Here is a 26,426-nt window from a genome sequence, read left to right on the forward strand (position 1 = left end):
GCTGAAATCAGAAGTATTTTCTTCTAAGAAAATGCAAACTACCCGCCATCAAAGGCACACACGTTCACAAAGAGCAGAGCAGAGGAGAGAGAGATGGTTTTGAAGTCTGCTCGCAGTGTTGGGATGAAGCCCGCTTGCTGCTTATCTTTTAAGAATTTTAGTGAAAAAATTAAATTGGTACTACAAACACACTAAGCAGGAAAAGAACACACACACACACAAATACACATCCTAGGGCTGTTCATCCGACTGGTTTTCTGCAGAGGCAATAAACAAATAACTTTTTAAATGACAATATAACAAAAAAAACTTATTTTATCTTCGCTTCTCAGAATGTTCGCAAAGATAGCGTACATAATTTTGAATAAACATACCGAGGTCCACAGTTCAATTTGGAAAGTGTATACAGTGTGGGTAATTTGTATAATCTGCCCCAGGTTATATGCTAATCGTTTGGGAAATTATCAACTGAATCGCAAAAAAAAAGGGGGGGGAGGTTAAAACAGAAGAGGTGGTGCATGGATTAATATTTATTTACCAGGCACCATCAGAAACAAATTCATATGAGATTAAAATTATATTTTAACCTTGCAGTCGGTATATTATCCGATGAATTGCATCTATTATTTGATTAAACTTTTCAGTCCTAGGTCATTAGTTAGACTCTGAGGAGGAATATAAGGGGAAGCGAGACAGTGGGTGGCACTAGACCCGCATTGACTTTATGGGAGTCGTAGACTCCTGGGAATATAACTGATGGAAATAAAAGGATCCTGCTTTCACCGAGGAAAAAAATCCTTATGTTCAATTCACATTTGAAAGAATATAGGAACAACGGTCTCTGCTCTTGCGCAGGAGAATTTCCCAATAAATGGTGCGCTACGTCTTCAGTGCTCGGGTGCAGTTTTAAACATGTCTAAAGATCCCTCTATATGGAGGATTAAATATGTAACTCTTATTCTACACATTGATTTTTTTTACTATTAATATTTTAAAAAACTAAACGTTCACTGCTCAGTTTATGCTGGAAAGGAACAAAACAATTGTCCTTAGGAAATATAGCCATAAGAATGCATTAATTATTCTCTCCGCCTCTAAATTTAAAAAATTGCCATACTTTAAATAAGTATTTATATCTCAGTTTATTTATTGTTTATTTTGGGGTTGTGGGGAGCAAAGTGAAAAACGACTGCAAACGGCTTGCGCTATACCAGCCTGAGCTGTCTGTAATTTTGTAAAACATTCTGAGACTTCTTCTTCTGCAACATTTACACTGCTTGAGCACACATTACCCAGTCGCGGTTATTTCCATTTTACGGATGGAGAACTGAGGCTGAAAAACCGGGACTCTCCCAGAGCCACCCAACGGGTCTCCCCAAGGAGGTGGAACTAGAACCCAGCTCCCCCCTTTCCCCCTGATACCACCCAGATCTGGATTACTAAATCCACTTGATTAGTTGATTTTTGGTTAAATGCTAGATAAATCCAGCACCTTGCCTGGAGAGAGCAAAGGGCTGTAAAAGCAAAAGGCTGCTTTGGGGTGCTAGGAACGGAAGAGAGGGTGGCAGGCACCCCTTAGATTGCTCCCACGCTCCCCATCCACTTGCATAACCTTCTAAGGAAGAAGCAACCGGTTTTTTGGGGGGGAGGGTGAGGGGACCCGTAATTTCTGATTGGCCGAGGGCACCTCCTGATTGACAGCCGTTCCGGTCCTTTGGGCTCCGCCCCGTCGCCGTCCCTTTATTGACACTAATGAGCAAGTTCTTCCCACCGGTCTCCTGCCTGGAAGTGCTGACAGATCAAGGCAACAAATTTCAATTACAAGCCCTAATTTGTGTCCGCAGAGCGTTTGTTACCCATGTCAGAGCTGTTTGGCCCCTCAGACGAAGCAGAGCTTGCAGGAAGAAGAAGAGGAGGAGGAGGGGGAGGAGAAGAAGAAGAAGAGAAGCGCTGCTTTTCCAAAAAGGAATAGATCGGGCTTGGAAAGAAAAGAGGAGGGAGAGGGAGAAGAGGAGGAGGGGGGACACGAACCCCAAACCTCTTTGGGCTGCCTGAAGTCGGATGTAAAAGAGAAGGAGGCGACGCGAAGGCGGACGGCGCGGCCTGGAAGGAGGCGATCAGGCGCCCGGGGAAGAGTGGCGGAGGGCTCCCAGCCCGGCCCGGGCATGGCGGAGAAAAGGCGAGCGTCCCCGTGCGCCATGCTGAGCCTCAAGGCGCACGCCTTCTCGGTGGAAGCCCTCATCGGTGCCGAGAAGCAGCAGCAGGAGCAGCAACAGCCGCCGAAGCGGAGGAAAGTGGCCGGGGAAGAGGCGCCACCGGCGGCCGCCGAAGGGGCGAGCAGCTGCGGGAAGGGCGCCGCCGAAGGCGCGGACGCTTTGGCGCCCAGCGCCGAGACGGGGCCGGCCGCGGCCGAGAGGAGCTGCGGGGTCCGGGCTCTGCCTCCCGGTGAGTGAGCGAGGTAGCGCCCCGGCCTGTGTTGTTGCGAGGTGGGGTGGGGTGTGGGGAATGCCCCTCTCGGGCTCCCCTTCTTTCCGCGAAAGCCCGTCTCCCCAGGCGCCCCGCTCCCGAAGGCTCCCCCCCCCCCTCGGGGGGCGATCGTACTCTCCTTGTACCCAAACCGAGTGGCCTCTCCGGGGACAGCTGTCATGGCCCAGAGCTTGCCCTCGGTACCCTGCTAAAAACCAGGCGATCTTGACTGTGCCCAAGTGTCCCCCCCCCCCCTGCAGTTTTCCCAGGTCTGAGTGGGTGGGCGAGTGGGGGTGAAATGCAAGATCAACCCGCTATTGTTAAATACTTCTGATGGCGTGAGAATAACACCCCCCCCCTAACGATCGTTGTCATTATTTAGCATTAATTTTATGCACATTGCAATATCTGTGCGATTCCTCTCCCTTATGAGAGGAGTCCTATGGGTTTCCTCACCTGGTTGAGTTCAATGGGACTTGATCCCAAAGAAGCGCCCAAAGGCATGCGAACACAAGAGTCTTGTGACGCTAAACCAAACCGGGTTACAGTACTTGGTTTCAGACAGTGGGCACAAAATCAGGCCTGCGTAAATCTTACTGGTACCGAAAGGAATTATATACATGAGGGGTTTATCTTTAAATTACTGGTTGTGATAGTAGTATTAGATGTTCTTAACTTTATCAGATAATTGCAGATGGTTTTAACCCTTATTTAGCCTGACATATATAGCTCATCCTATTTTATTTTAGAGCTAATATCCATTAATAAATCATTCAGTTTATACAAAATCCAGTCTTAACGATTTCTAGCTGACATATTTTTTATTCTTAATAGGAATGCTCAAGCACACCCACTTATGTCTTAATTGTTCTGTTTAGGTGCCAAACTAATGAACAGATACTTTAATAACATTCTCGGTCTTTTTTCCACACTATTGTTTTCATATCTGCTTCAGCTTTAACTAATTAGAAACACAGAGGTTTTTTAAGTGCACCCAGAGTCAGAAGATGTTGGGTGTCTTTTATTAAATATCAAATAAACATATACAAATAATAATTATACGGAACAATACATTCCATATAATTTGTTTCTAGTCATTCATTTTTATTATTTTGGTGCCTTCCCACAAAAAAATGGAACTAAAATGACTAGTATATTATCTTAGGGATTTATTTAGCGAGAAAATGGATTAACATCCTTTATAAAAATAAAGAAACCAGTTCCTTTTATATTTAATCCATTTTATATTTAATCCATTTCAAATCCTTATGGTTTATTTTCAAATGTGTTTTGGATTGGAATGCTTGGCTTTCTATTTTAGACTGCAATCCTATGCCCACTTATCTTGGCGTAAATTCAATTGAACTCAGTGGATCTTGCTGAGTAGCGTCTAGGGGCGCACCGGGCAAAATGGGTGTAACCCACAGAAATCTTAAGAAAGTCTCTACTGTACAGTTGAAACGCCGATTTTATTGCTACGATCATGTATACTTTTATAGCATTTGGGCCTGCGCAGTTTTGCACCTCATAATCCCAGAGAATTGCAGAACCTGCCCAAAAGTCCCCCAGCGAAAATGTTCGTCGTTCAGCGAAGAAAAATAGCCGTAGTTTATGAAAATGCATGCCATCATAAAGATGCTGCAAGACTCTAAAACATGCAGAAAAACCGAGGATCTTAAAACTGCTGTTGCGCGGAGTTGCGCTATAATGCAGGAAAAGATGAACCTAGCTTGGCAGCTCGATCCTGACCCTGGTTCGGGACTTCCACTGACACCGACGGGCCTTCCTCGAAGCGAAGGCCCTCGACCTCCCAGCAGACGGGCCCGAGGTGGCCGGCTTCCTCCAAGCCGCCCTCGTTGACCCGAACCGTGGCTTCCTTCTGCTCGGAGGAAGGGCCACGTCTTTCGCAAGGACGCGCGCGCCTGCTACCGAACGACCCCCCCCCCGGGCTCGTCTCCCTGGTGTGGCGGTGAGGGAAACGGGCACTTCTTCTCTTCCCGCCTTCGGCCGAGCCCGGCGGCCTTTCGGCAAGCGAATCCCTTTCCCAGCCCTCTTCCTTGTGCGTTCTGGCCCCGCGCAGAGGAGCGCGCCAGGCTGCGCCGAAGCGAGCAAAAACGCGGCGCGGGGGAAGGCGCAGGACGCACGTGCCGCTGGGAGAAGGAAGGGGCCGCCGGCTTGGGCCTTTCTCGGCTTGGCCCGTGATCCCTAGAAGCGCCGGCCTTTCCCGAGTAGCCAAAGACGCGTTAAGGCAGCAATAAGGGCACATTGCGCCCCGCGCCTCTCGAGGTTTGGCGCCTCCGGGCCTCGCGTTTCTTTGCCCGGCGCGCTCTCTAACCCGTCGCCCGCTTTCCCCCTCCTGCAGGTGGCTGCGAGGACAGCTTCCTGAGCGCTACGTCGCCGCCGCTGTCCCCCGGAGGCCCCGCCAAGGCCAAAGGCTCCTCCCGGCCTGCTTCTCCCTTGCTGGCCCCGCCGGTGCCTCGCGTCGACCTGCAGGGCGCCGAGCTCTGGAAGCGCTTTCACGAGATCGGCACCGAGATGATCATCACCAAGGCGGGGAGGTAAGGAACGAAACGCGAAACAACACGAGCAAAGCAAGGCCTCCCGGACCCAGCCAGGCAGGCAGCCGTAGGAAAGACTGGCCGAAACACTTTGGAAGGAGCGGCAGGCCCGCAGCGCCCTTAGGCGCCTTTCCCGCTTTCGCCAACGGCGCTGCGCCGCTTGGAGAAGGGCCGAGGTTTTGCGTTTCCTCTCCTGGCAGGGATTTGCCTCCCCGCGAAATTTCGTTGCGAATGCCATGCATCCATTTTGCGCACTCTTGACAGTTCTCTCCCTCACATTCAGCCGGAGGGGGTTGCCTCAAAACAGTACCATTCATCTCTTAATAGCCTTAGTTTATCTGCTTAACAATCCTAAAAGGTGGTTTATTTCCAAGCTGTTACTCTAAACTACTTGTGAGCAGGTCTTTGTAAACTGTTGAATTCTGTGTCGTTTGTTTAAGGTTTGGTTATTAGATAGGCCATTCTGCCCCTGACCTAGAGATACTGATTTTAAAGTAAGTGGCAATAAGGCTTTGCAAACTAACAGCCTGATCTGGAGTACTTGAAATAAAATCACTTGATTTAAAATTGAATTGTTTACAAGTGATGGGGTCATTTTAGAAGTGAGCCATCTGCCTCTTAAGAAGTCTGTATTGACTCTGTAGAAATAAATATAAGACATGTGTATAATTGCAGTGGTACCTCGGGTTAAGAACTTAATTTGTTCTGGAGGTCTGTTCTTAACCTGAAACTGTTCTTAACCTGAAGCACCACTTTAGCTAATGGGGCCTCCTGCTGCCGCTGCAAGATTTTGTTCTCATCCTGAGGTAATATTTCTGGGTTAGCAGAGTCTGTAACCTGAAGCGTATGTAACCTGAGGTACCACTGTACAGTGCCTGACATTTTTAGCATGATTAAAATTCTACTAGATGTTTTCTGAGTAGATTATTGCGGAAGATCAAGTCAAATCCATATATACAGGAGAACCCACTGATCTCTCTTGGTTTTGCAATGTGGATGGCTTAAGATGTTATATGTTGCAGCATGTTGTTTCACAAGATAGCTTTCTCCACCATCTTAATTAAATACAAAGTCTTTATGCTGCAGAAGCTGGATGTTTAAATTGCCTCTTAATTTCTGTAATGCTTAAAGTTGAGAATACGATCCCAAATCTGTCAATATGTCAAAATGAATTAAGCAAATTGATTTATAAAGCTGGATAGGCCACAGTCATTTCAGATGATATAGAAATATGTGGACTTCTAGGTTTCCTGTTCATTATGTTAAAGGGCATGAATGCTAGGTTCTTAAAAGAACTTTTTTTCTTCCCTTTCCAAAGGATACACATGGTAAAAACCTGCACAGTATAAAAGTATCTGAACTTATTAGAAATTACAGAAACATATTTTATTGAATCCATATGTTACCTTCTACATTTTCAGAGGGGCTTTATTAATGATTGAAGTGCAGTCTTAAACAGCACAAGGCAACATTTGTCTTAAAAGTTGTCCTGTCAAAATTTTTCTTTTTTATCTTACAGGTGCACTGAAATAACAGCAAGAACTAGTTAGCAGCAGCTAGTTTTGCCCTCTTTTTTAGTTAGCCATGATGTCAATAACTCCTTTCCCCCTTCCAAAATCTAACTTTGATTTCATGCATTTCCAACAACATCAGTAATACAAGAAAATAGCATTGCGCATTCATTTGTATAGAAAGAAAAATATAGCATGCCTTTGTGAAAAATATCCTTCAAAACAGATGAATAGAGACAGGTATCGGGTATATGTTAATTTGAAAATAAAATGTATTTTAAACTTCTACAACCTATAACCACTTCAGTGTGATTCTAGCAAAGCTTCACATGTGCACCTTTGTATTAGTGTAGATTTGATATCAATTCCTGTCCCTAAGAAAATGAACTTTATAATATCTAAAAATGAAGATTTTACATATCTTCTGAATTCATAGAACACACCCCTTGGCTTAAACGATCCCTCTGCAAGCCCAATTGAAATGAATGGGAGCTGTGCTCTTTGATTGTACTTTGTCTATACTAGTATAATAAATCCTATGGCATTGTCATGATTCTATATTTAGACTGTCATTCCATAGAATTCCATTATAGAATTGCTAATTGTTTGATATTGTTAAATAATAAAAAGGCTGCAGTCCCAAGCATATTTATGCAATCCAAAGAGAAACCAGAGTATATTTATTAGAGAGTAAGTTCCTTTGAAGTTAGTGGGGATTTCTTATGAGAAAACAGTTTAGGATTGCACCTCAAGTAACTAATTCACCTTCTAGTGAAATCCTATTCATGTCTACACAGAAGGAAACCCCGTTGAGTTTAATGGGATTTACTCCCAGTTAAGTTTGTATAGGACTGCAACCTTAGACTTAAATTGTAGCCCAATCCTGATTGCATTTCTGCAGAAGTAAATCCCATTCATTTGAATGGGACTTGTTTCTAATGTCATCTTAAGCATATAAGGAAAGTCCCGCTGGATCAGACCATAGACCATTTAGTCCAGCATTCTGTTTTCCCGCTGGGCAACTAGATGCCATTGGGAAACCCCTGAGCAGGCAATGGTCACAATGACACTCTCCCTGATTCATGGTTAATACTCTCTTAAAAATATTTTTGATGTGATCTAGGTAATCAGTACAAGCCTGCACTGGAAATAAGAAACAAGCATTGCCCGTGGTCCTGCTCATGATTTCAATACACAGTTGTGTACATGGGGAAGATGCTCATTGCATACAAAGCCAGTGCTGGATGCAATGATCTATGCGGCTTAGAAATTACTTCAATTTGCTTAGAATCCAAACTTCAATCTCTGAAAAATCTGTTCTTTTGTGAATTACAGTTCCAAATTAAGCACATGTTTTCTTAGAATTACCTTTTTAAAAAAAAAAAATGCTAAAAGAAAATCTCCATTAAAAAATGCTTAACAGTAGCATCTGAATGATTTGGCAGTTTGCTCTTTGAAGAAATTTCAGGGGGAAAACACAAGTGTTGTTCAGCAAAAAAAATTAAATCCATGGAGGTGTGTGCCGTAAGTCTATTTTGTGAATGAGTATAATTATTTAAAAAGAGAAGCTTCCAACAAATAACTTTATATGAAAAAGAGTTGGAGGTAGATTCCACAAACATGTTGCTGTTTCTGTATTCCATGTCTGTTTTTTATTAAATGCTCTTCTTTTTCTGTGTTCAGACGGATGTTTCCTGCAATGAGAGTGAAAATTTCAGGCCTAGACCCTCATCAGCAATACTATATTGCCATGGACATTGTCCCCGTGGATAACAAAAGATACAGGTAATTGCAATATATAAGACTTTGGGATATCAGGAACTGCAAAAGAATATTGCTAGTTTGGAAATTAACAGAAGGTTGTGCTTAACTCCCAAATTCCTATCTTCATCTCACTGCATGAAAAATAAGTGCCTTGTGCCAAGCACGTGAGAACAATCAAGGCTTGTTTTATTGAACTGCTTTGTACATTGGCTCATATTTTGAACACATTCTACATTATCCAAATCATATCCCCCCCCCATCACAAGCTGCTGTCCTTGAGCCCCCTTACTTGGAAATACTTATTGAAGCTGGGAAGACTGGGGTGGATTGTCCATAACCTGTATAAACCACCATTCAAACCCAGTTAAAGAGAGAATATTGTGTATTTTCAGTGGCTATTCAGATACCAGTTCTCTGCATAAGGTTATTAAACATTAATAAGTAAGTGCAAAAAAACCTTAAATTCTGTGCTAAACATATAACTTACTTGAACTATCAAATTATTTCAAGAGAGTGTTTGTATGAGGCACAGGTTCGAGTATAATTGCAGAATAGCACTTTTGGTGGCTTTCTTTGTTTAGTTATTTAACAGCATTTCTGTCTGTGCAGCCATTTGCAATAATTGGCTAGTAGCTATCAGTAATCACTCCTTAAATGCTTTAACATAAGGTCTTGATCATGTAGACTTCGACCAAGGCAATGCACATCTAAGTAATCATTTCCCTCTAGAACTCCTGGCATGAATTTGTAGGAATGGGAACACAGTGACTTCTTTTAGCAATTTAAGAGATGACAGATCTGCATCCCAAGTATATTTGCTGTTGCATTAAAGAAGGGTTGCCCAAACGGTTCTCCGTGTTCTTGTCTATTAGCACTTTTAATGATACCATCATTAGAACAGTTTTTTTAAATTCTTTTGTTAAGAAGCCCAAGTTATCGAACTTAAGGAAGATAGCTTCCTTATGCTTAACTTTCCTACTCCCAGTCCTCTCAGTCTTGTTGTATAAATAGGTTCAGTCATGCCTTGTACATGGTCTGAAGTTTTTGGTCCTTTTTTAAACCAGTCATCCTACTGTACAGTACGTATTATGTGCCATTATTATTTCTGTTTTACATTTGACAAGTTTCTCAGCAAATTGACATTTCAAAAGTGAGGGCAAATTTGCAGTTCTGTTACAGATTGAATGATATTAAGGAACAGAGAATGCTTTTTGGTCCAGGCGCTGATATGGACATGGAATTTTGTATAATCAAAGCCTGTGTCCATTTTTTTCCCCTGGCAAAGAATGTTGTGTACGCTCATACCTCATGGGTTTATGGAGCATTTACCACAAGTGTTGTGAAAACTGGGATGATTTCTTTTGTTGTTGATGACTTTCTTATCTGCCCTTCAACATAAGTGAGCTATGGCAATTTTAAAATGTAACATTAAAACAGTTTAAAGCAAATTACTGTTATAAGAATAGGGGAGGTACTGAAAATATCTCAGGTGTCATAGGCCAAGATGAAGAAGTGTGTCTTGAGCATGTGACAGATGCAAAATGAAGGTGCTACACAGAGCTGTGTACAGTGGTACCTCGGGTTAAGTACTTAATTCGTTCCGGAGGTCCATTCTTAACCTGAAACTGTTCTTAACCTGAAGCACCACTTTAGCTAATGGGGCCTCCTGCTGCTGCCACGCCACTGGAGCACGATTTCTGTTCTCATCCTGAAGCAAAGTTCTTAACCCGAGGTACTATTTCTGGGTTAGCGGAGTCTGTAACCTGAAGCGTATGTAACCCAAGGTACCACTGTATATTCATTGGAGAGTGTTACCATTTTTTGCTTGCAGCCATTTCATGAAAGTACCCGTGAGACATGCTTCCAACATAATTTTCTCATGGTTGTAATACCAGGCTGTGACTCCAGCATTAATTTGGGGAAAGAATCTATGCAGCTCTCTGATACTTTCTTAATATATGGAATATTGCTGCTTTCAGATGGCCTGGTTCACTTCTACGTTTTGACAGAATATCTGGATTTAAATGGTTAATTTAACTGTGTCAGAAAAATTAGGATCATTATGGTTTTACTTTATTTTAACTAGCTTGTGCCTTGCACTAGCAGGAGCATGGCATAATTACGCTTGCTTTGTGGGATAGTTGAATTTGTTTGCCCTTGCCACATTGTTATTAAATTTCCATCAAATATTTGTCCCTGTATATAAAAGGAAAACACTGGATACACTGTTTAGCTAGTCTTAAAATTCTATAACTGGCTGGATTGTAGTCTGTAATCTTTCCTTTGGCTCAACATAAATTAGATTGTTTTTTAAAGATCAGTGTCTTGGGTCTGAATTGGAATCAGATAACATTTGATGAGTTAGTCTAAGCGTACAAACCTAAATAAGGCTTTCCTCAGAGGAGATCCCATTGAACTTGATAAGTATTCATGAACGCTCATACATTTGGCATATTTTTTGCAATGGCATATCTCTAAAGTTAGCAACAACATATTTCAAGATTGAAATTAGTAATGAAATTAAATCACCAGTTTGACTGAATTTTATGTCCGCGATTCACACACGCAGATGATTTTCAGTCTTTCTATATGTCAACGGCATACTCATTTCCTCCCCCTCTTCCCTCTTGAACTGAGGTCGAAAGCTTTTCATATAATGGATTTAATTAAAATTAAAATGACTAATATCATTTTAAATGGCTTAAATGGGACCAGTGCTTTGTAGATTGTGTCCCTAGGATCAGATTCCGAGTTCTTTTGAGCAGAGCATGGGACATTTCCTCTGTCTGTGGTGTGGGTGGGCGAGACAGATAGGTGTTTTTCACTGATTTCTCCCTTTTCCCTGCTATCCCTTCACCTCCTGAACATCTGCTCTGTGGGGTAGGGGGCCATCTGGAATAGGTAGTGGTGGTGCTGGATCTGCAAAGGGAAGGGAAATTGATGAATCAGCCAGCAGGAGTGTTTGCTAGGACTACAACATTTCAGCAAACGGCATGAGCCTTTCCATTTGAAGAAGGGGCACTTGGAATTCAAGCCAATGATCCCAGTTCTGCTTCTCTTGATGTCAAGGCCATTATTCAACTGTAAACAGTTTAAAATAAATTTCTGATATTTAATAATTCATTATTGAAGCCCAGTTAATGTTTAATGCTGTTGTAAATATAAGAAATGAAATGTTGAGATAATACTTAGTATAGTTTGCAAATAGAAAAATGACAGCGATTTTTTAAAAAGTTTCTGTAATAAAATAGATTAGGTTATGACCGCATCACTGCACTAGATCTCCCCATTCCAGTAATTGTGAGGCTCCAGTGCCCAGTTCTAGTGCCCTGAAGTGTTTTAATATTCACTGCAGCCCAGCACATAATTCCAGCCTACTTGCAAGAGTTCTGTGTTTGCAGTTGCATATAGATGGGCCTTTGGCTTGTGTATAGGTGTAAGAAGGCATCGATTTCCATTCCGACCTGTGTTTGCTGGGGGCAGTGCTGTTTCCAGTCTGCTGTAGTTCGGCTTCTGACAAACGCTTCATTATTCGTCTTGCTTTCTTCTGTCGTAGAATTTTACGTAGATAATTATGCAATTAATTTCATAATTGTGTTATGTTTACATTACTCTGCACCGTTCATTTCAATGCAAATGAAACACGGTGCAAATGAGATGAGGGGAGTTATCAATTACGTATCCTTTTCAGACTGAAAACAGGAGCGACAGTGAATACTGATAATTATTGCTGGATTGATTTTTGTTTCAGTCATGGGATGAATAAGTGAGCACTGCCAAGTTCTCCCATTTCTGTCGGAATTCTCCGACATCCTTAGATTTTTAAAATACTTTTGATTGTGTCAGCTGTGATTACTTGTGCCACATTACAATTAAACAATTATATTTTCAGTGTGAGAGCAAATAGCACTTATGATGCTTACTCCCTTTTAGAACTAAATGTCCTAAAATTAAAATGCACACGAAGAAGTTAAGGCTGTTTTAGAATGCTATAAAAAGTTTCACCTTACAGAGGTTTTTTATAACGGCTGAAAATACTTCATAAATATATTCATTGGCTCAGATTTCAATAAATTATTTTAAATGGATTGACCTATAAGTGAAAATATTATTCTGGTTATAAGATAAAGCTCAGAATTATTGTAATTTTGTGGCCTTTAAAAGAGATCTTCGTAGAATTTTGTTTTCAGTTGAAACAATCCATTTGTAATGTTAAATATTAGGCTACAACTTTTCCTGAATTCCTCCTGATATTTAGCTAATTTGTGCAACCCCCAGTTGAAGATTTTCGACAGCTAGTTTAATTTGGGGGAAAGGGCTAAATAAAACAAAAATAGTCGGTACCAAACTGTTTTTCTCCTTTATAAATAAATACTGCTGCCTAGAAGTGAGTCGCTCTTTCTTCTTCCCTCGTCTGTTTTTCCTCCCTCCTCTTGCTTCTTCACAACGATTAAGCAATGCCACCACATTATTTCCATTCTGTATCTCATGCACATTGGGTTTCTTTCTACAGGTATGTTTATCACAGCTCCAAATGGATGGTAGCTGGGAATGCTGATTCGCCGGTTCCTCCCCGTGTCTACATCCACCCAGATTCACCCGCCTCAGGAGAGACTTGGATGAGGCAGGTGATTAGCTTTGACAAACTGAAACTTACAAATAATGAACTGGATGACCAGGGACACGTGAGTATATTATTTTCTACAATGTGCATTTAATCATCAATTGTACAGTATTTTTTTTTTTAAAAAAGCACAATTCTTTTTGACCTGCACTCTCACATTAGCAAAAACTGATTGATTTTGTGAAGCTTAGGGCAGGTTAGATACAGACATGTTTCCCTTCCCCGCTACAACAATTCATCAGTAACTGTGTGCCATTTCCCCTTGTGGAATAATTTGGACTGTTGGAGAAGCAGAACTGAGCTTCCTAAGTAAGGGCTCATCTGTACTTCTGCTTTTCCAGCTGCCTTTCCCTTGGGGAAAACTGCTTTTTAGCGCTCAATCAGAGCAAATGAAATTGGGTTTTCAGCGGATTTCTGTTCATTCTGATTTAAAGCTAAAGAGCGGGTTTTCCCTGGGAAAGGAACAGGGCAAGGGGAAAACTGCTTGGATTCTTGCCTAGAAAACCGCTTGGATCTGTGCTTCCTACAAGCAGAAGTATGGATAGGCCCTAAATTAACTTAACTGAAAGTGCAGATCTACCTGAACACATTGGCATTGTATTCATAGTCTTCAGATCCCCCTCTGTAAGGTGAAACAATATGTCTGTACCTAATGTGAACATCTTCAGTATTTAGCAGCCTTAACTGGGCAAAATAAAATTCAATTAATGATTTTTTAGAAATAAAATCATTTGTGCGAAAGCCTCGTGAGGTGTTAATAACAGTATTTAAAAGGAGCAACACGAGAGCTACGTTCCCTCTGATAGTGATTTATTACCTACCTTATGGAGCAAGACCTTTTCACAGCTGAAGCTCATTACTTCTGCAACACTGGCAGGGAATTGTGCAGTTAAGTGTTCTGTTTGCAAGCTCCAGATTGTTTAGCTATGACAACACCTCACATGACAAAATACACTATGGTAATATTTCATTTTCTCTTCAATGCTTATGAGATGGAAGATAGACAGGCGAACTAATACCTTTCAGTTAATCCTTAAAATATCCACGTTTCCTGCTTTGGTAAAAAATTATATGAAATGGTTTTGAGACGGGACTCTTTGAGCATTTTGAAAATTCATTAATAAAGGAATACATTAACCTCTTTTAAAGAGAACATTGCGGTGGATTTCTAAAAACTGAGGGATGTGATGGCCATCCTAATATTCTTACAGACGTGACCACATTCTTGTGAGAACTCTTCCCTCTTGGGCACACGAGAGAAGGATTTGCATGCTATGATTTCTTCAAGGCCAACTCTGACTGTTTTGTAGCCCTGATCCATACTGAATAGTCTAAGCACTTTTAGAGTCTGTAATTTTGTTTAATGAAGTTATGAATGAATCTGCTACTTCTTTTTCCACGAGCAAGTTGTCAGCTAAATTGTTGGGAATTACTTGTACTTCTTTTGAGTTCTAAGGAAGGATGAAATTACAAGGTAAATGGTCAGTTCTTTTAGAATGTCTAGGAATACAGCGGTGCTGACTTTAGTTCAGTCAAGGCTGTATGGAATTTTGATGCACATATCTATGTTTTGCACTTTGCCTGAGTCCCCCCCCCCCCCCCCGGCATTCCATGAGTTCAGAGATAGGAGTTGAAAATTGGAATGCCTGGCCAATTGTTTTTTAAACGTCAATATGATGTTTTAGAAAATAAACGAAGCATCCCATAATACATTTTTGTAAGCCAGCTGAAAGCTAATTTTAACTTTTTGTCTCTGTAACTTTGAGCACTAGTTTGTCCCTAGGTTGCTGGGGTTTGATGCTGCAATCATCAGGTGAATTAGATGGAAGAGGAATATTTATTTATTTAAAAATTATATATATCCTGTTCTTCCTCACTAAGGAGATCGGAACAGTGTAAAGTAAAAACAGTAAAATATAACAGGCAATATATACCCAGCAGACTATTTCAGTTTCAGTTCAGCAAGCCAAAATATCTGAGAGAGCTTATTAAAAAGAGAGGCTTTAATTTCTCTCCTGAATATAATCAGCAAGGATCTGAATGAATTTCCTTGGGGTGGGGTGAGAGAGTTTCGGAACTGAGGTCTGCTTTTTTCTGCATGGTCACCTTAAGAATACTTGTAGGGACTGGAACTGTCTGGAATGCTTTAGTTCTAGGTCAGAATTATATAGAGAAAGACATTCAGGCAAACTGGTTTCCAGCCACTTAGAGCTTTTTAGAACTCACACTTCAGATCGTATCCAGAAATTAATAGGAATCCAAGCCTGTAAGTACAAAAGTGGTGCTTGGAGTGGGAAAAACATGAACCCTATATTTCATCCCCATATCAAGTCTGGCTGTTGCATTCTGAACGAGTTCACATTTCTTAACTGCGTTCAAAGGCAGAGCGCCATGTAGAAATCAAGATATGAGAGGTGACTAATACACAGATCACCATAGCAAGTTTGAGGGGTCCCAGAAAAGAGATGCAGCTGGCATGCCAATCTTAATTCTGCAAAGGTGCTTCTGACTGAAGCCTGACAACCCAGGTCCAAAGCTGGGTCCAAACACATTCTCAAGCTGCAAGGCTGTGTTATCAGTGGGAGTGTAGCCTCTTTTATGGCACCAGTTGGACACTGAAACCGATACCTTTTGTACTGAAGAACCTGTTTTGCCCAGATTTAGCTTTCGTTTGTTAGTCCTCATCCTGCCCATAACTGACATCTGAGCTAGCACTGGTCTAGAACATCTACAACCTCAATGGTATCATTAGAAAGAGAGATGTAAAGCTGAGCAATAGATACGGGTGAATTAACTCTATTTCAGGAGCACTGTTGCATACCTACGGCTACTATGAATAGGAGTACAGTGGTACCTCGGGTTACCTACGCTTCAGGTAACAGACTCCGCTAACCCAGAAATAGTACCTCGGGTTAAGAACTTTGCTTCAGGATGAGAACAGAAATCGTGCTCTGGTGGCGCGGCAGCAGCAGGAGGCCCCATTAGCTAAAGTGGTGCTTCAGGTTAAGTACAGTTTCAGGTTAAGTACGGACCTCCGGAACGAATTAAATACTTAACCTGAGATACCACTGTAATAGGATTGGATATTAAATAATAAGGCCACTTGTAAAGAAAGAAAGTAGGGTATAGGGTGCAATATATCAGGCCCCGTCATTTTAAATAACCTCTAAGAGCCAAACATGGGAGACTCCTAAAATTGAGTTTTATTCAGCAAAGGTTCTGGAGTTTGCAGTTGACCATGCATGAATTGATTGCTTATAATCATTATTTTCATTGGACGCAGCAGGTAGACAAACCTCTGTGAGTTAGATAATGGTAGTCTACAAACAAAGTCTCAGGATGGAAAGAGCAAGTTTCCATATTGTGTGATAATGAGGTTTAACTTCTTTCCCCTCTGAATTGAAAACTCTATCGTGGTTGGAATTATTTGAGCACTCCACTTTAATGAGTACTTCAGCTTGGAGGAAAGTCAAGTAGCTTTTTCCTAGAGTATTTCAAAATACACATTGAACTGATTCAGTCCTGAAATGTGCCTTGAAAATTAAAATATAGGTTTTGGAGACAAAAGATTTTATAAGAAATTCATCTTTCTAAAATTGGAAAGTTTGCAAAGAATGTCATTTATTGTTACCAGAAAATGCAGAAATATAAACCAGAGAACTGGCTGTTCCAACGTGTATACTTTCATTCTTTTGCTTTACAGCAGAATGAAAAAGTGTTTTGAGATGGCTGAAAGATTGCCCATGTAGAAACACACAGGGGAAAATTTTTCTTCTATAAATGCAGGGAGGAAAGTTGGAGGTAGAGTTATACAAGCTGGTATTCAGAACTGTTATACTCTTGCAAAATAAATTACTGAAACATTCTTAGCACAGTGCTTATTCCCAGTTGAACCAATGATGAGTAAGGATGCCTAAATATTTTGTGGATGGCACCCTGCTTGCTCACATTTGGATGAGACAAAGAATATCACCATACTTACCCTACTCATTACTACAGTTGCTCCTTTCCCTAATTTAGTACAGAACCAGAGATGCAGAACACAGATAATTTAGTCTTTTTGATACAAAAGGTGCCTCCAGTTTTCATTATTATTTTTTCTTCTTGCTTTTTTTAAAAAAGGCAGATCTGTGGCACAAACAGTCCCTCAAATAAGTAATCAATTTGTTAAGTATTACTCTTCTCTGTATTGTTCTTTGAACCAGACATAGCGTAGGAACATATATGCCTGAGTGGTGGGCGTGCCCAACTTACAGGAATTCTGAACTGGTTTTTAGGGGAATACAATTAATAGTGAATTTTAAAAAAATCAAAATAATGCAGCAGTTAGCCCTTCTTAATATAGTCACTGATGAAAATAAAGCTCTGCAAGACAAAGATTTAGTTTGTCTTCACAGCAGTTAATAGGCAACAATGCTAGCACGGACTCTGAACAATTTAGAGGGGCTTAGCAAAGAAAAGTAGTATACTCTAATCTGGCCTTATTTGAAAAATTGACAGAAAAGCGCTGACTAGCAACCACTCAAAACAAACACATAGATATCTGTTTGGTATAACTTTATTGCTTACACAAATCAACAGCAAGTTGCCTGAAGAAGCCCACCGATTATATACGTCCGTCCACTCACAGATGATATAGCAGCATCACAGAACACAGGGAAGATGAGGTTATTTTGCAAAAAGGGAAATAGGGAAAGTTAAAATTTAGATTTAAGACTTTAAATTCAACATTTGAAGGTCACAGATGCACCCCCAAACTCGGCCCTCCAGCTGTTTTGGGACTACAACTCCCACCATCCCTAGCTAACAGGACCAGTGGTCAGGGATGGTGGGAATTGTAGTTCCAAAACATCTGGAGAGCCGAGTTTGGGGATGCCTTCTCTAATATTAAACTCCACTATGTATTGGCCCCATATTTTCACAAGCATTACATACTCTTAAGACTGTTACTTAGGTATTATTTTCTGTTGCTGACTACCTGTTGTGTGTTTTCTTGTTATTTAAAACCAAGGGCAGAATGGGAAGCTTGTATGCCTATATTTTATCTACAGATTTGGAATTTAGGTGGAGGGTTGGTTGCTATATTTGTTAGTTTTCTTTTTCTTTTTAAGACAGTTTTATGGATAAGATAATAAATAAAAACAGGGAATTATGTTAACTTTATTGATACTATCTCTGTACGTATAGTATATATACTTTATCATGTCGTTTAATAAAAGAAAGTTTGAGAACTGCAAAAGAAAACATTTTTATATATTGTATCTGCACTTGTTCCAAGAATTTCAACAGTATTCTAAAATAGCCTCTTTTCGTCATGCTTATGAAATTACAGCTAGGAAGCATGAAAGCATCACTAAATAGAACACAAAAAATCCTGCCAACATATTTGCATTTTTAAAATCTTGCAATATCTTAAGTCTGTGATCCAGCACAAAACTAGTCCGGCTAAGCTTACTAATCTGTTGCCTCAGCTTTTAAGTGGCTAAAAATATAAACTGACAACATTTGATGATAGCAACACCTGTTGGTTGTCATTGGCTCCAGCTGGTTGGATATATAGGTGAATTTTCCTGGTGCAACTGGGGTTCTAAATGTGGATTAACTGTTAATGATCCATCAGGTTTTTCATGCGCGGAGGCTACAACATGGGGGTGAAATTATGGCCAGGATCAAAAGATTACCGTAACTCCTGCATGGGAAAGCTGGCAACTGTAACTGGAGTTAACTGTTTTCTATTTCAAGACATAAACAGAGATCCCCTTCTATATATCTTGCACAAGACATACCCACAATTTAGCTGAAGCAGAGCAATGAGAGCAGTATTTTTCTGCATGTAATCCTCTCGATCTTGACCACAAATTATAGAGCTGTAAAGTGCAATTTTGACCATCTACTGTTGCAAAGCTAAATGTTTGTGGGTGATGGATATTTTGGGTACGTTTTGCAGAATATCTATAGTAATCTGTAACCACACCACTGGATTGGCTAGGTTTTAGCTGATTCAGATTACAATCCTGTTCTCGTTCACCTTGGAGTAAAACTTGGTGAACTCAATGTAGCTTACTTCTGAGTGGGAACATACAGATTTGCACTCGCAGACCCACTGATTTCAAAGCTTTCTTTACAGTAAGGGTGCATCTCTATGCTACAAGACAGGAACACTGGAATGAGAAGTAGAAGAGGGAACACAAAGATTCACAATATATTTCTCTCTTGTCTTTGTTGCTAATCCAAAATTATCGTCTCTGTGTGTGCATGTGTCTGTGTGCACATTTCTGTGTACTCAATTCTGAAGTTTACTAAAGATTGCCTGTCTGTAAAACTGTAGGTGTGGGGGACTGGTTCTTGATGCTATGAAAGTGATGGTGAAATCTAGCTTTACAGGTGCTTTACAAACACTTTAAAAATGTTGTATGCTTTAATAGAAACTCTTTGTAATTTCGGATTTTGAATCCATCCGGCCACTCACAGCTGATTTTCTAATCTTGCATTATATCATTTATATCATGTATCAGTGTAAGAAAAAATTCTGTGTGCTTTACAGCACAACGCTATGCTTAGACACTGCGTTCGGTAAGGAATATTTCCACGTAAACGTGTATAGAGTTGCAACCTCAGTCAGGGAATTCATCTCCCATTGCTGAATTTCATAGTGAAGATAAAAGCTATCTGCTCTCCACTTCCCTGAGCAGTGAGAAATTCCAGAGATGCAACGTTTTCCTAGGTTTGGCGTTGTTTCAAAATAATTTGCTATACGTTTTTTAGTATTTGAGTTCATTTGCAAATATGCATAGGTGAGTGGTGGTGGTGAAGGATGGTGTGCTGCCACCAGCCATGGGACCTTTGGTCAGTCATGTTGTTGCTGCTTCCCAGGAGAGGGAGGGACAGCACATTGGGAAGGTTGGCATGGTGCTAACACACTGGCCAAGTCAATTTGGCACTCCTGCCAGTCCATTTGCACCGTAACAACCTCCCTGCTGCCTTGCCCTTCCATCTCCTGGCAAGCAGCAGTGATACAGCCAGCGAGAGGTCAGGTGAGTGGCAGTGATGCACCACACTGTCCTTTATTGTAGGTGAGGTAGAAAGCAACAGTGCCCCACAGCCCCATAGAAGCTATCCAGAGAGAGACAGCTGCCGAAGCAATGTACAGTGGTACCTCAGTTTACAAACTTAATTCGTTCCGGAAGTCTGTTCTTAAACTGAAACCATTCTTAAACTGAGGCACACTTTCCCTAATGAGGCCTCCCGCTGCTAGTGCCCTTCCACCGTTCAGCTTCCGTTCTTAGACCGAGGTAAAGTTTGCAAACTGGGACACTACTTCCGGTTTTGCAGAGTTCATAAACCGAATAGTTCATAAACAGGGCTGTTCTTAAACCAAGGTACCACTGTATTCATCTGTCTCTCACTCTCGCCTGCTTCTCTCAATCTCGTGTTTCCTTCTCTCTCCCCGCTACATACACTTACTTAGATGATATCATCCTTTGGGGAAAAGGAATGGGATATATATATATATATATATATCCCCTGCCCCCTTCTTGGACTAGTTTTTTTCTTATTCAAAAAATGCCAAAGAGGTCCTGTGTCGACAAGTAATCTGATCCGTGTTCATCCATGAAGGTCATTGGGTGACGTTGGGCTGGTCACTGCCTCTCAGCCCAACCTACCTCACAAGGTCATTGTGGGGGTTAAATGAGGAGGGGGAGAACCGTCTAGGCCACCTTGAGCTTCTTGGGGGGCAAAAGTGGGATATAAATGATAATAAGAATAATAATATGCATGGTGTGAATGTGACTATACACAAAAAGGCATGCTGGGTCGAAGCCAGTGTGTTCAGGACTGCAGCATAATTTCTTACTTTTCAGGGTCCTTTAACAAAGCATAATGTAAAGATTAAAACCTTTCTCGAAATGTAATATTTAACCCAGCAGAAAGCTTTCTTGTATCTTGCTCTGTATTAGGGCAGAAGTTGGGAGATCTTACCTAAGCATGCTTTTTGGTTTTCTTCTGATGTAATGGTCTGACTTCAGTCTAGCGAAAGTTCAAGTATCCAGAAAGTTGCTTATCCAAAACAGTGTCGTGTTCCCCAGTGAGGAATTAATTCATATAAAAGCATCTCAGATAGACAATACCTCATTTTTTTTCTTTTATTTGGGTAATTAGGTTTCATGGTATTTGGCGTCCAGTGTGATGCCAAAAAAGGAGGGCAGCGGGAAGGATGACATACGCTTCTGAATTTAGTATTCTGTGGCTAATAATGAAACAGGAAATTAAAAAATTCCCTCCTTTTTAATTAGATTTTCTATCGCCTGGTGCCCATGGAACTGTTTATATATAATCTCCCCATGGGCTTCCAAAAGTAATAGTTAATGTTTTTGATTCTGAACTATTCACAGTCAATTCATATGCAACATAGAATGAACGCAAAGCTTTCTCCAAGTGAGTTTGAAAATCATGATTCATGCAGCATTATGAAAATATTTAGGCATTTGCTTCATTGCACGTGACTCGTTTTGAATTGGAGAAGGAAAGAGTGGAAGTTGCTAATTCAGGAATGAGAGAGGAGACCTCACAGATTCACTGGAAATGTTTTATTTAGTCCAAAGCATTTCCAGTTTTAATTATTTCTTTCAGGACTCTGGTTAACCAAAACTGTCTTCTGTACAGTGGCAGTGTAAATGTTTCTGATCCTCTTTGAGATCTTCTCTTGCTCTTTCTACTTCCAGTTTTAAACAAGGTAACTAAACATTTTTGGGGCCATTTAGCTAGCTTTTGTTCTGTTCAGCCTCAGTGATTATCACCATATGCCTACATATAGACAAACCCACATATACAAATGAACAATGGCCGTTCTTCATTCTCTGGGTGGAATCCAGTGTTCCTTCTACTTACACAATAGGATGCCACCTTCCTCTCATTTCCTCCCTTGTCCTGCATAATCTGCTCAAGAGGGTCCCCCAACCATTTGGAGCAGAATTTGAGGGTGTTCAGAGGGTTTCTGGGAAGGAGGAGAGGACAAAAAGGCCTGTTGCACAAGTGGAAGTTCTTTCTGCTTGCTCTCTAGAATGAGGTATGTCTTAAGTTTAATCCTATAGTGCAGCTGAACTTGGTGGGGAGCTTTAGGATTTGGCAAAATCCCCACTCGACCAGCAAAGCACCAGTTACATCATTTGCCACGACACCTTATACTGCCCTAGCATATCAGGTGAACTTGGGTGGTGCGGATTGGTCCTGTGGGTTCCTAGGGAGAAACTACTTGGGTCCTGAGGTGATTGTGGTCAACAGCATTGTGTTTTCCTTTCCTTTTTCTTTTGGTTTATTGTGTTTAGCAAGCAGCCATTACACACTAATAATAATAATAATAATAATAATAATAATAATAATAATAGGAATACTGCTACTAATCACAGTTGACATTTCTACTCCCCGACCCCTAGTGGATAAATCATTTCCCGTTCCCCCCTCGAGTTTTATTAAGGCTTTACAGATATGTGTAACAAGAAATTTAGATGTTCTAAGGGAGGGGTAGGCAACCTAATCACCTTCTCAGTCCAGCCTGCGGATGGTCCGGGAATCAGTGTGTATTTACATGAGTAGAATGTGTCCTTTTATTTAAAATGCATCTCTGGGTTATTTGTGGGGCATAGAAATTCGTTCATCCCCCCCCCCAAAAAAATATAGTCTGGCCCACCACATGGTCTGAGGGACGGTGGACTGGCCCACAACTGAAAAAGGTTGCTGACCCCTGTTCTAAAGGGTATATCTCTCTCAACATCAGACAGCAAAAAACAAGAGACAACCTTCCCTTCTGTGATCTTAGCAATGGGTGGATATGATTCTTTCTGAAATCGTCATAGAAAGGAGTATATGAGTTATGTCTTCTATTGATATAGAGTTGCAGCCGCAAGCTCTATCCTTCTTAGGAACTCCTTTATGTTGGCCTGTCCAGTCTGCTAATGAAAGGACGTTTAGTCTTGCCTGTGTAAAGGCTATCCTCATTTTAGCATTTGGTAAATCTACCAGATATCTTGGCAGGGATAATGGGATAAAAGGAGCATACAATTTATTAGATTGATGGATGTCGGTCTCGGCCACTTGTGATTGCATCTCAGTGTCCCTCAGCCTTTGCAGTATTCATTCTTTAGCTCTCTCAAAACCCTGCATCACAAGAAAGGGGGCAGAGAGTCCTGAGCTCATGGCAAGCTTTGTGTTTGGGGACTTGAATCTTTTTCCTGTAGGGAAAGGTGTGCACTTGCTTCTATGCTGTGGTGGTTTGGGGGCCAGTGGGTTGGCTCGGTTCCTTTCATTTCTGTGCAGTTGGCGGGTGTTATCTCTGCCCCATCCTGGGAACTGGCAGCCATTGGTGGAGTTGCCAAGGACACCAGGGTGTGACTGGCATTTTTGAGGCCTTTTAAAATGTTTCTATCATGTTTCCCATTCCCCTTCTTGGCTGAGCTCATATTGGATACAGCAGCTGTTGGGCCTACATAGTGATGGTGTATCCCCGTCGCCCCTTGCTAGTTGGTATAATTGCAGTATAGGATTGCTCTGTCCATGGCCAGTGTTTGGCTGTCCTTCTGTAAATATATCCATGCTACATATTTCAATAATAACCGTAGTAAGGATTTAAATAGAAAAATATTGTGCACATGCAATACATGAAAAACAAAACGTAACTAATATTCTTTGTAACTATTTATATGTTGGGCGTATTCAGCGGTTGAGTTTTCGTATTTCTTCATGATTCAAGAAACAGAAAGTTCCAGAGTACTTTTTAAAGGCTTCGGACAGATCTGGAGGGAATCCATCTGCAATCTGGCCACATAAATTCCCCTTTAGCCTCTGGTAACATGGTTACAAAACTATCTCTCATGGGCACTTTGTTGAACTGAAGCCAGGCTAATTTTGAGGTTGCTTATTTATTTCTTTAAAGCATTTCCCCCTTGCTCTTTTGCCGAAAAAGGCTCCAAGAGTAGCTGACGAATATCAGGTATAAGACCAGTTTTGAGATAGTCCTCAGATAGAACAAAACAGGAAGTGTTTAAAATACTGGCATAGAAGAAACAGGGAGTCTTTTCTTGCAAAACCCATTCTTTCTCTCTTTCTTTTTGATGTAGATTATCCTCCATTCTATGCACAAATATCAGCCACGTGTCCATGTCATTCGGAAGGACTGTGGGGATGACCTCTCCCCAGTCAAACCCATTCCTTCGGGAGAAGGAGTGAAGGCATTCTCCTTCCCTGAAACTGTTTTCACAACTGTCACGGCATACCAGAACCAACAGGTAACTTTTGCTCTCCTTCCTTTTTAATGCTCCTGATTTACTGGATTTTCATTTAATTGCAAGCAAATGGCTGGGGAAGAAGGAACCTCTGTCTTGACACTAGGTGAGAAAGAAAACCATCTAATGTCTATTAAGCTAGTAGGTCCCAAACCATTTCCCCCTCCCAGACCACTTCAGAATTACTGATGTTCTTGGCAGATCACTTGATGATTTTTTCTGCCTGTTGTAGCAATTATAACATGCCGTACTAGTCATGGTATTATTTTAATTGTTGGGGTTTTTTTTTGCTGCTTCTTTTATTTCTTATCTTGCATTTTATTGTATTACATTTAGCATTTCATCGAATGCAAATTGTAATGTAAAAATATATTATAAAAATACAAGAGTCAATACAAATACAATTAAATAACAATATGAGTATTTAATGCAGATATGCCATGGACCCTTGATGGTCCTATGGGCCACACTGTGGGAACCCCTGTTTCAAATTATTTAATGGCATCTTAGTGCTTTGAAATATAGTTGTGATTTAGCAATGCAGCAGACATTCAGTATTAACAGAGTGGCTTCTAAGATGTACTTGTTTATATCTCTGGACCTTCATCATCAGCATATTCTGTTGCCCTTACAGATTACCCGACTCAAGATTGATAGGAATCCATTTGCCAAAGGATTTAGAGATTCTGGACGCAACAGGTGAGCTTTGAAACACCTTGCAATTTGCATAACTCTTGCCGTTGGTGATGGGGCTAGACTGTTTTAAATGCTTTGGAGAAGTTTCACCGAATACTTTGCACTTCCTTTGGGATAATGCCTTGCTTATGACTGGAGAGAGTGCTGTGTGCATTGGTTTTTTTGGCATGTGCTTTTGTTGCATTGCTTTCATGAGATTTTATGAGATTTGGAACATAAAATCTACAATGCAAATTTGAATCACTTTTGTATCACAGGTTTGCTAACCCAAAGCAACTGCTGGCTTTAAAATAAATTGTTTTGTAAGAGAAACAATGGCTTTGTGCCTTAAAAGCTCTCTCTTCCTGTTGAACACTTGCAGAGTTAGAATTTATATTCTTGAGAATAGCTTAGATTCTCCACATAGGTCATAGAAAATGATCCTACAAAAATCTTTACTTGGGGGATATGAACATTTCTCTTTCTTAAGTACTTCAGGAGAAAAATACGATTGCTTTAGTTAAAGAAAATTGGCCATTTGGTAATATAAATTGGAATGGTGGTAAAATGTGAAAATGATTGAAAGCATCTTGTATAAATTATCACCTTGGCTACGCTCCTCCAGGAGGTGGGCTTTTATCTCTGCTTTAACTACAAATGAAAAGCCTCCATTAGCACGGGGTGGGGGCAGACTATTTTTTAAATCCACATTTAGCTAATACTTCTGTAACTCTTTCCTGCAAAATTTATTCAATGTTTCTGGCAACAAAACCTTAGAGAAGCAGCATCATTGGACTGGTTTTAACTGCTGTGCTGAAATGCAATTCCCATCTTGATTTAACTTTGATTTAACTGATTTAACTAAAGAAAGCAAATCCCATACATTAATTGTGCATTGTATGAAGAAGTGTTGTGTTTTGTCTTGGCTGCCCAATGTCTACTGCCAATCAGTTTAATTGAGAGAGCCCCAAGCTGCAGGTGTATTAGAGAAATTGAACAGTATGTCTGTTATCACATCACTCATAATTCTCTAAACCTCTATCATGCCTGTCCTGCCATCATCTTTATATCAGACTAAAAATCCTTTAACTTCTTCTCATAGGAAATGTGCTCCAAATAACCATTTATCATTTTAGTTGCCACTTTCTGGACTTCCCCCAGCTCTATAAAATTCAAAAATAGTTTAAAACTTGTATACTTAACTCACATGTGCCATCTGTGCAGGCTTTTAAGTGGGCTTTAAAAATTATTTAATTACTACTCCTTTTAATAATGGTAAGTATTTTAATTGGGCTGTGGTTATTCTGATTTTGCTCTTTTTATGATTTTATAGTTTTATGGATTGCACTGTTAAAAAGGCTATTTATTGCTGGGTGTAGTTGTTTTGTGTTGTGGTTTTATGCTTCTGGTTTTAAATGCATTGGTTCTTATATTATTATTAATCTGTTTTCAAAGAGCCTACTTGGAATGAAAGTTTCCCTCAAAGGCAGGGTATAAATTTATTTATTAAATAATTGTAATTGTTTGGGTTTGGGGAAGGATATGTTGG

The 26,426-nt window shown here is 40.7% G+C and overlaps 1 protein-coding gene across 1 annotated transcript in view; it reads left to right on the forward strand.

The window, feature by feature from the left end:
- The first annotated feature begins 1,740 nt into the window (after positions 1-1,740).
- Positions 1,741-26,426, forward strand: part of TBX18 (T-box transcription factor 18) — a 35,327-nt gene continuing 10,641 nt past the window's right edge. The window contains exons 1-6 of the mRNA XM_083434371.1: positions 1,741-2,445; positions 4,829-5,024; positions 8,219-8,320; positions 12,813-12,984; positions 24,038-24,205; positions 24,837-24,901. Coding sequence (XP_083290497.1) covers positions 2,166-2,445; positions 4,829-5,024; positions 8,219-8,320; positions 12,813-12,984; positions 24,038-24,205; positions 24,837-24,901 — 983 coding nt within the window. The 5' untranslated portion in view covers positions 1,741-2,165. The remainder of the gene's footprint in view (positions 2,446-4,828; positions 5,025-8,218; positions 8,321-12,812; positions 12,985-24,037; positions 24,206-24,836; positions 24,902-26,426) is intronic.

This window comes from Podarcis tiliguerta (genome assembly GCF_965153285.1).
Source record: "Podarcis tiliguerta genome assembly, chromosome: 3".
Classification (NCBI taxonomy): domain Eukaryota; kingdom Metazoa; phylum Chordata; class Lepidosauria; order Squamata; family Lacertidae; genus Podarcis; species Podarcis tiliguerta.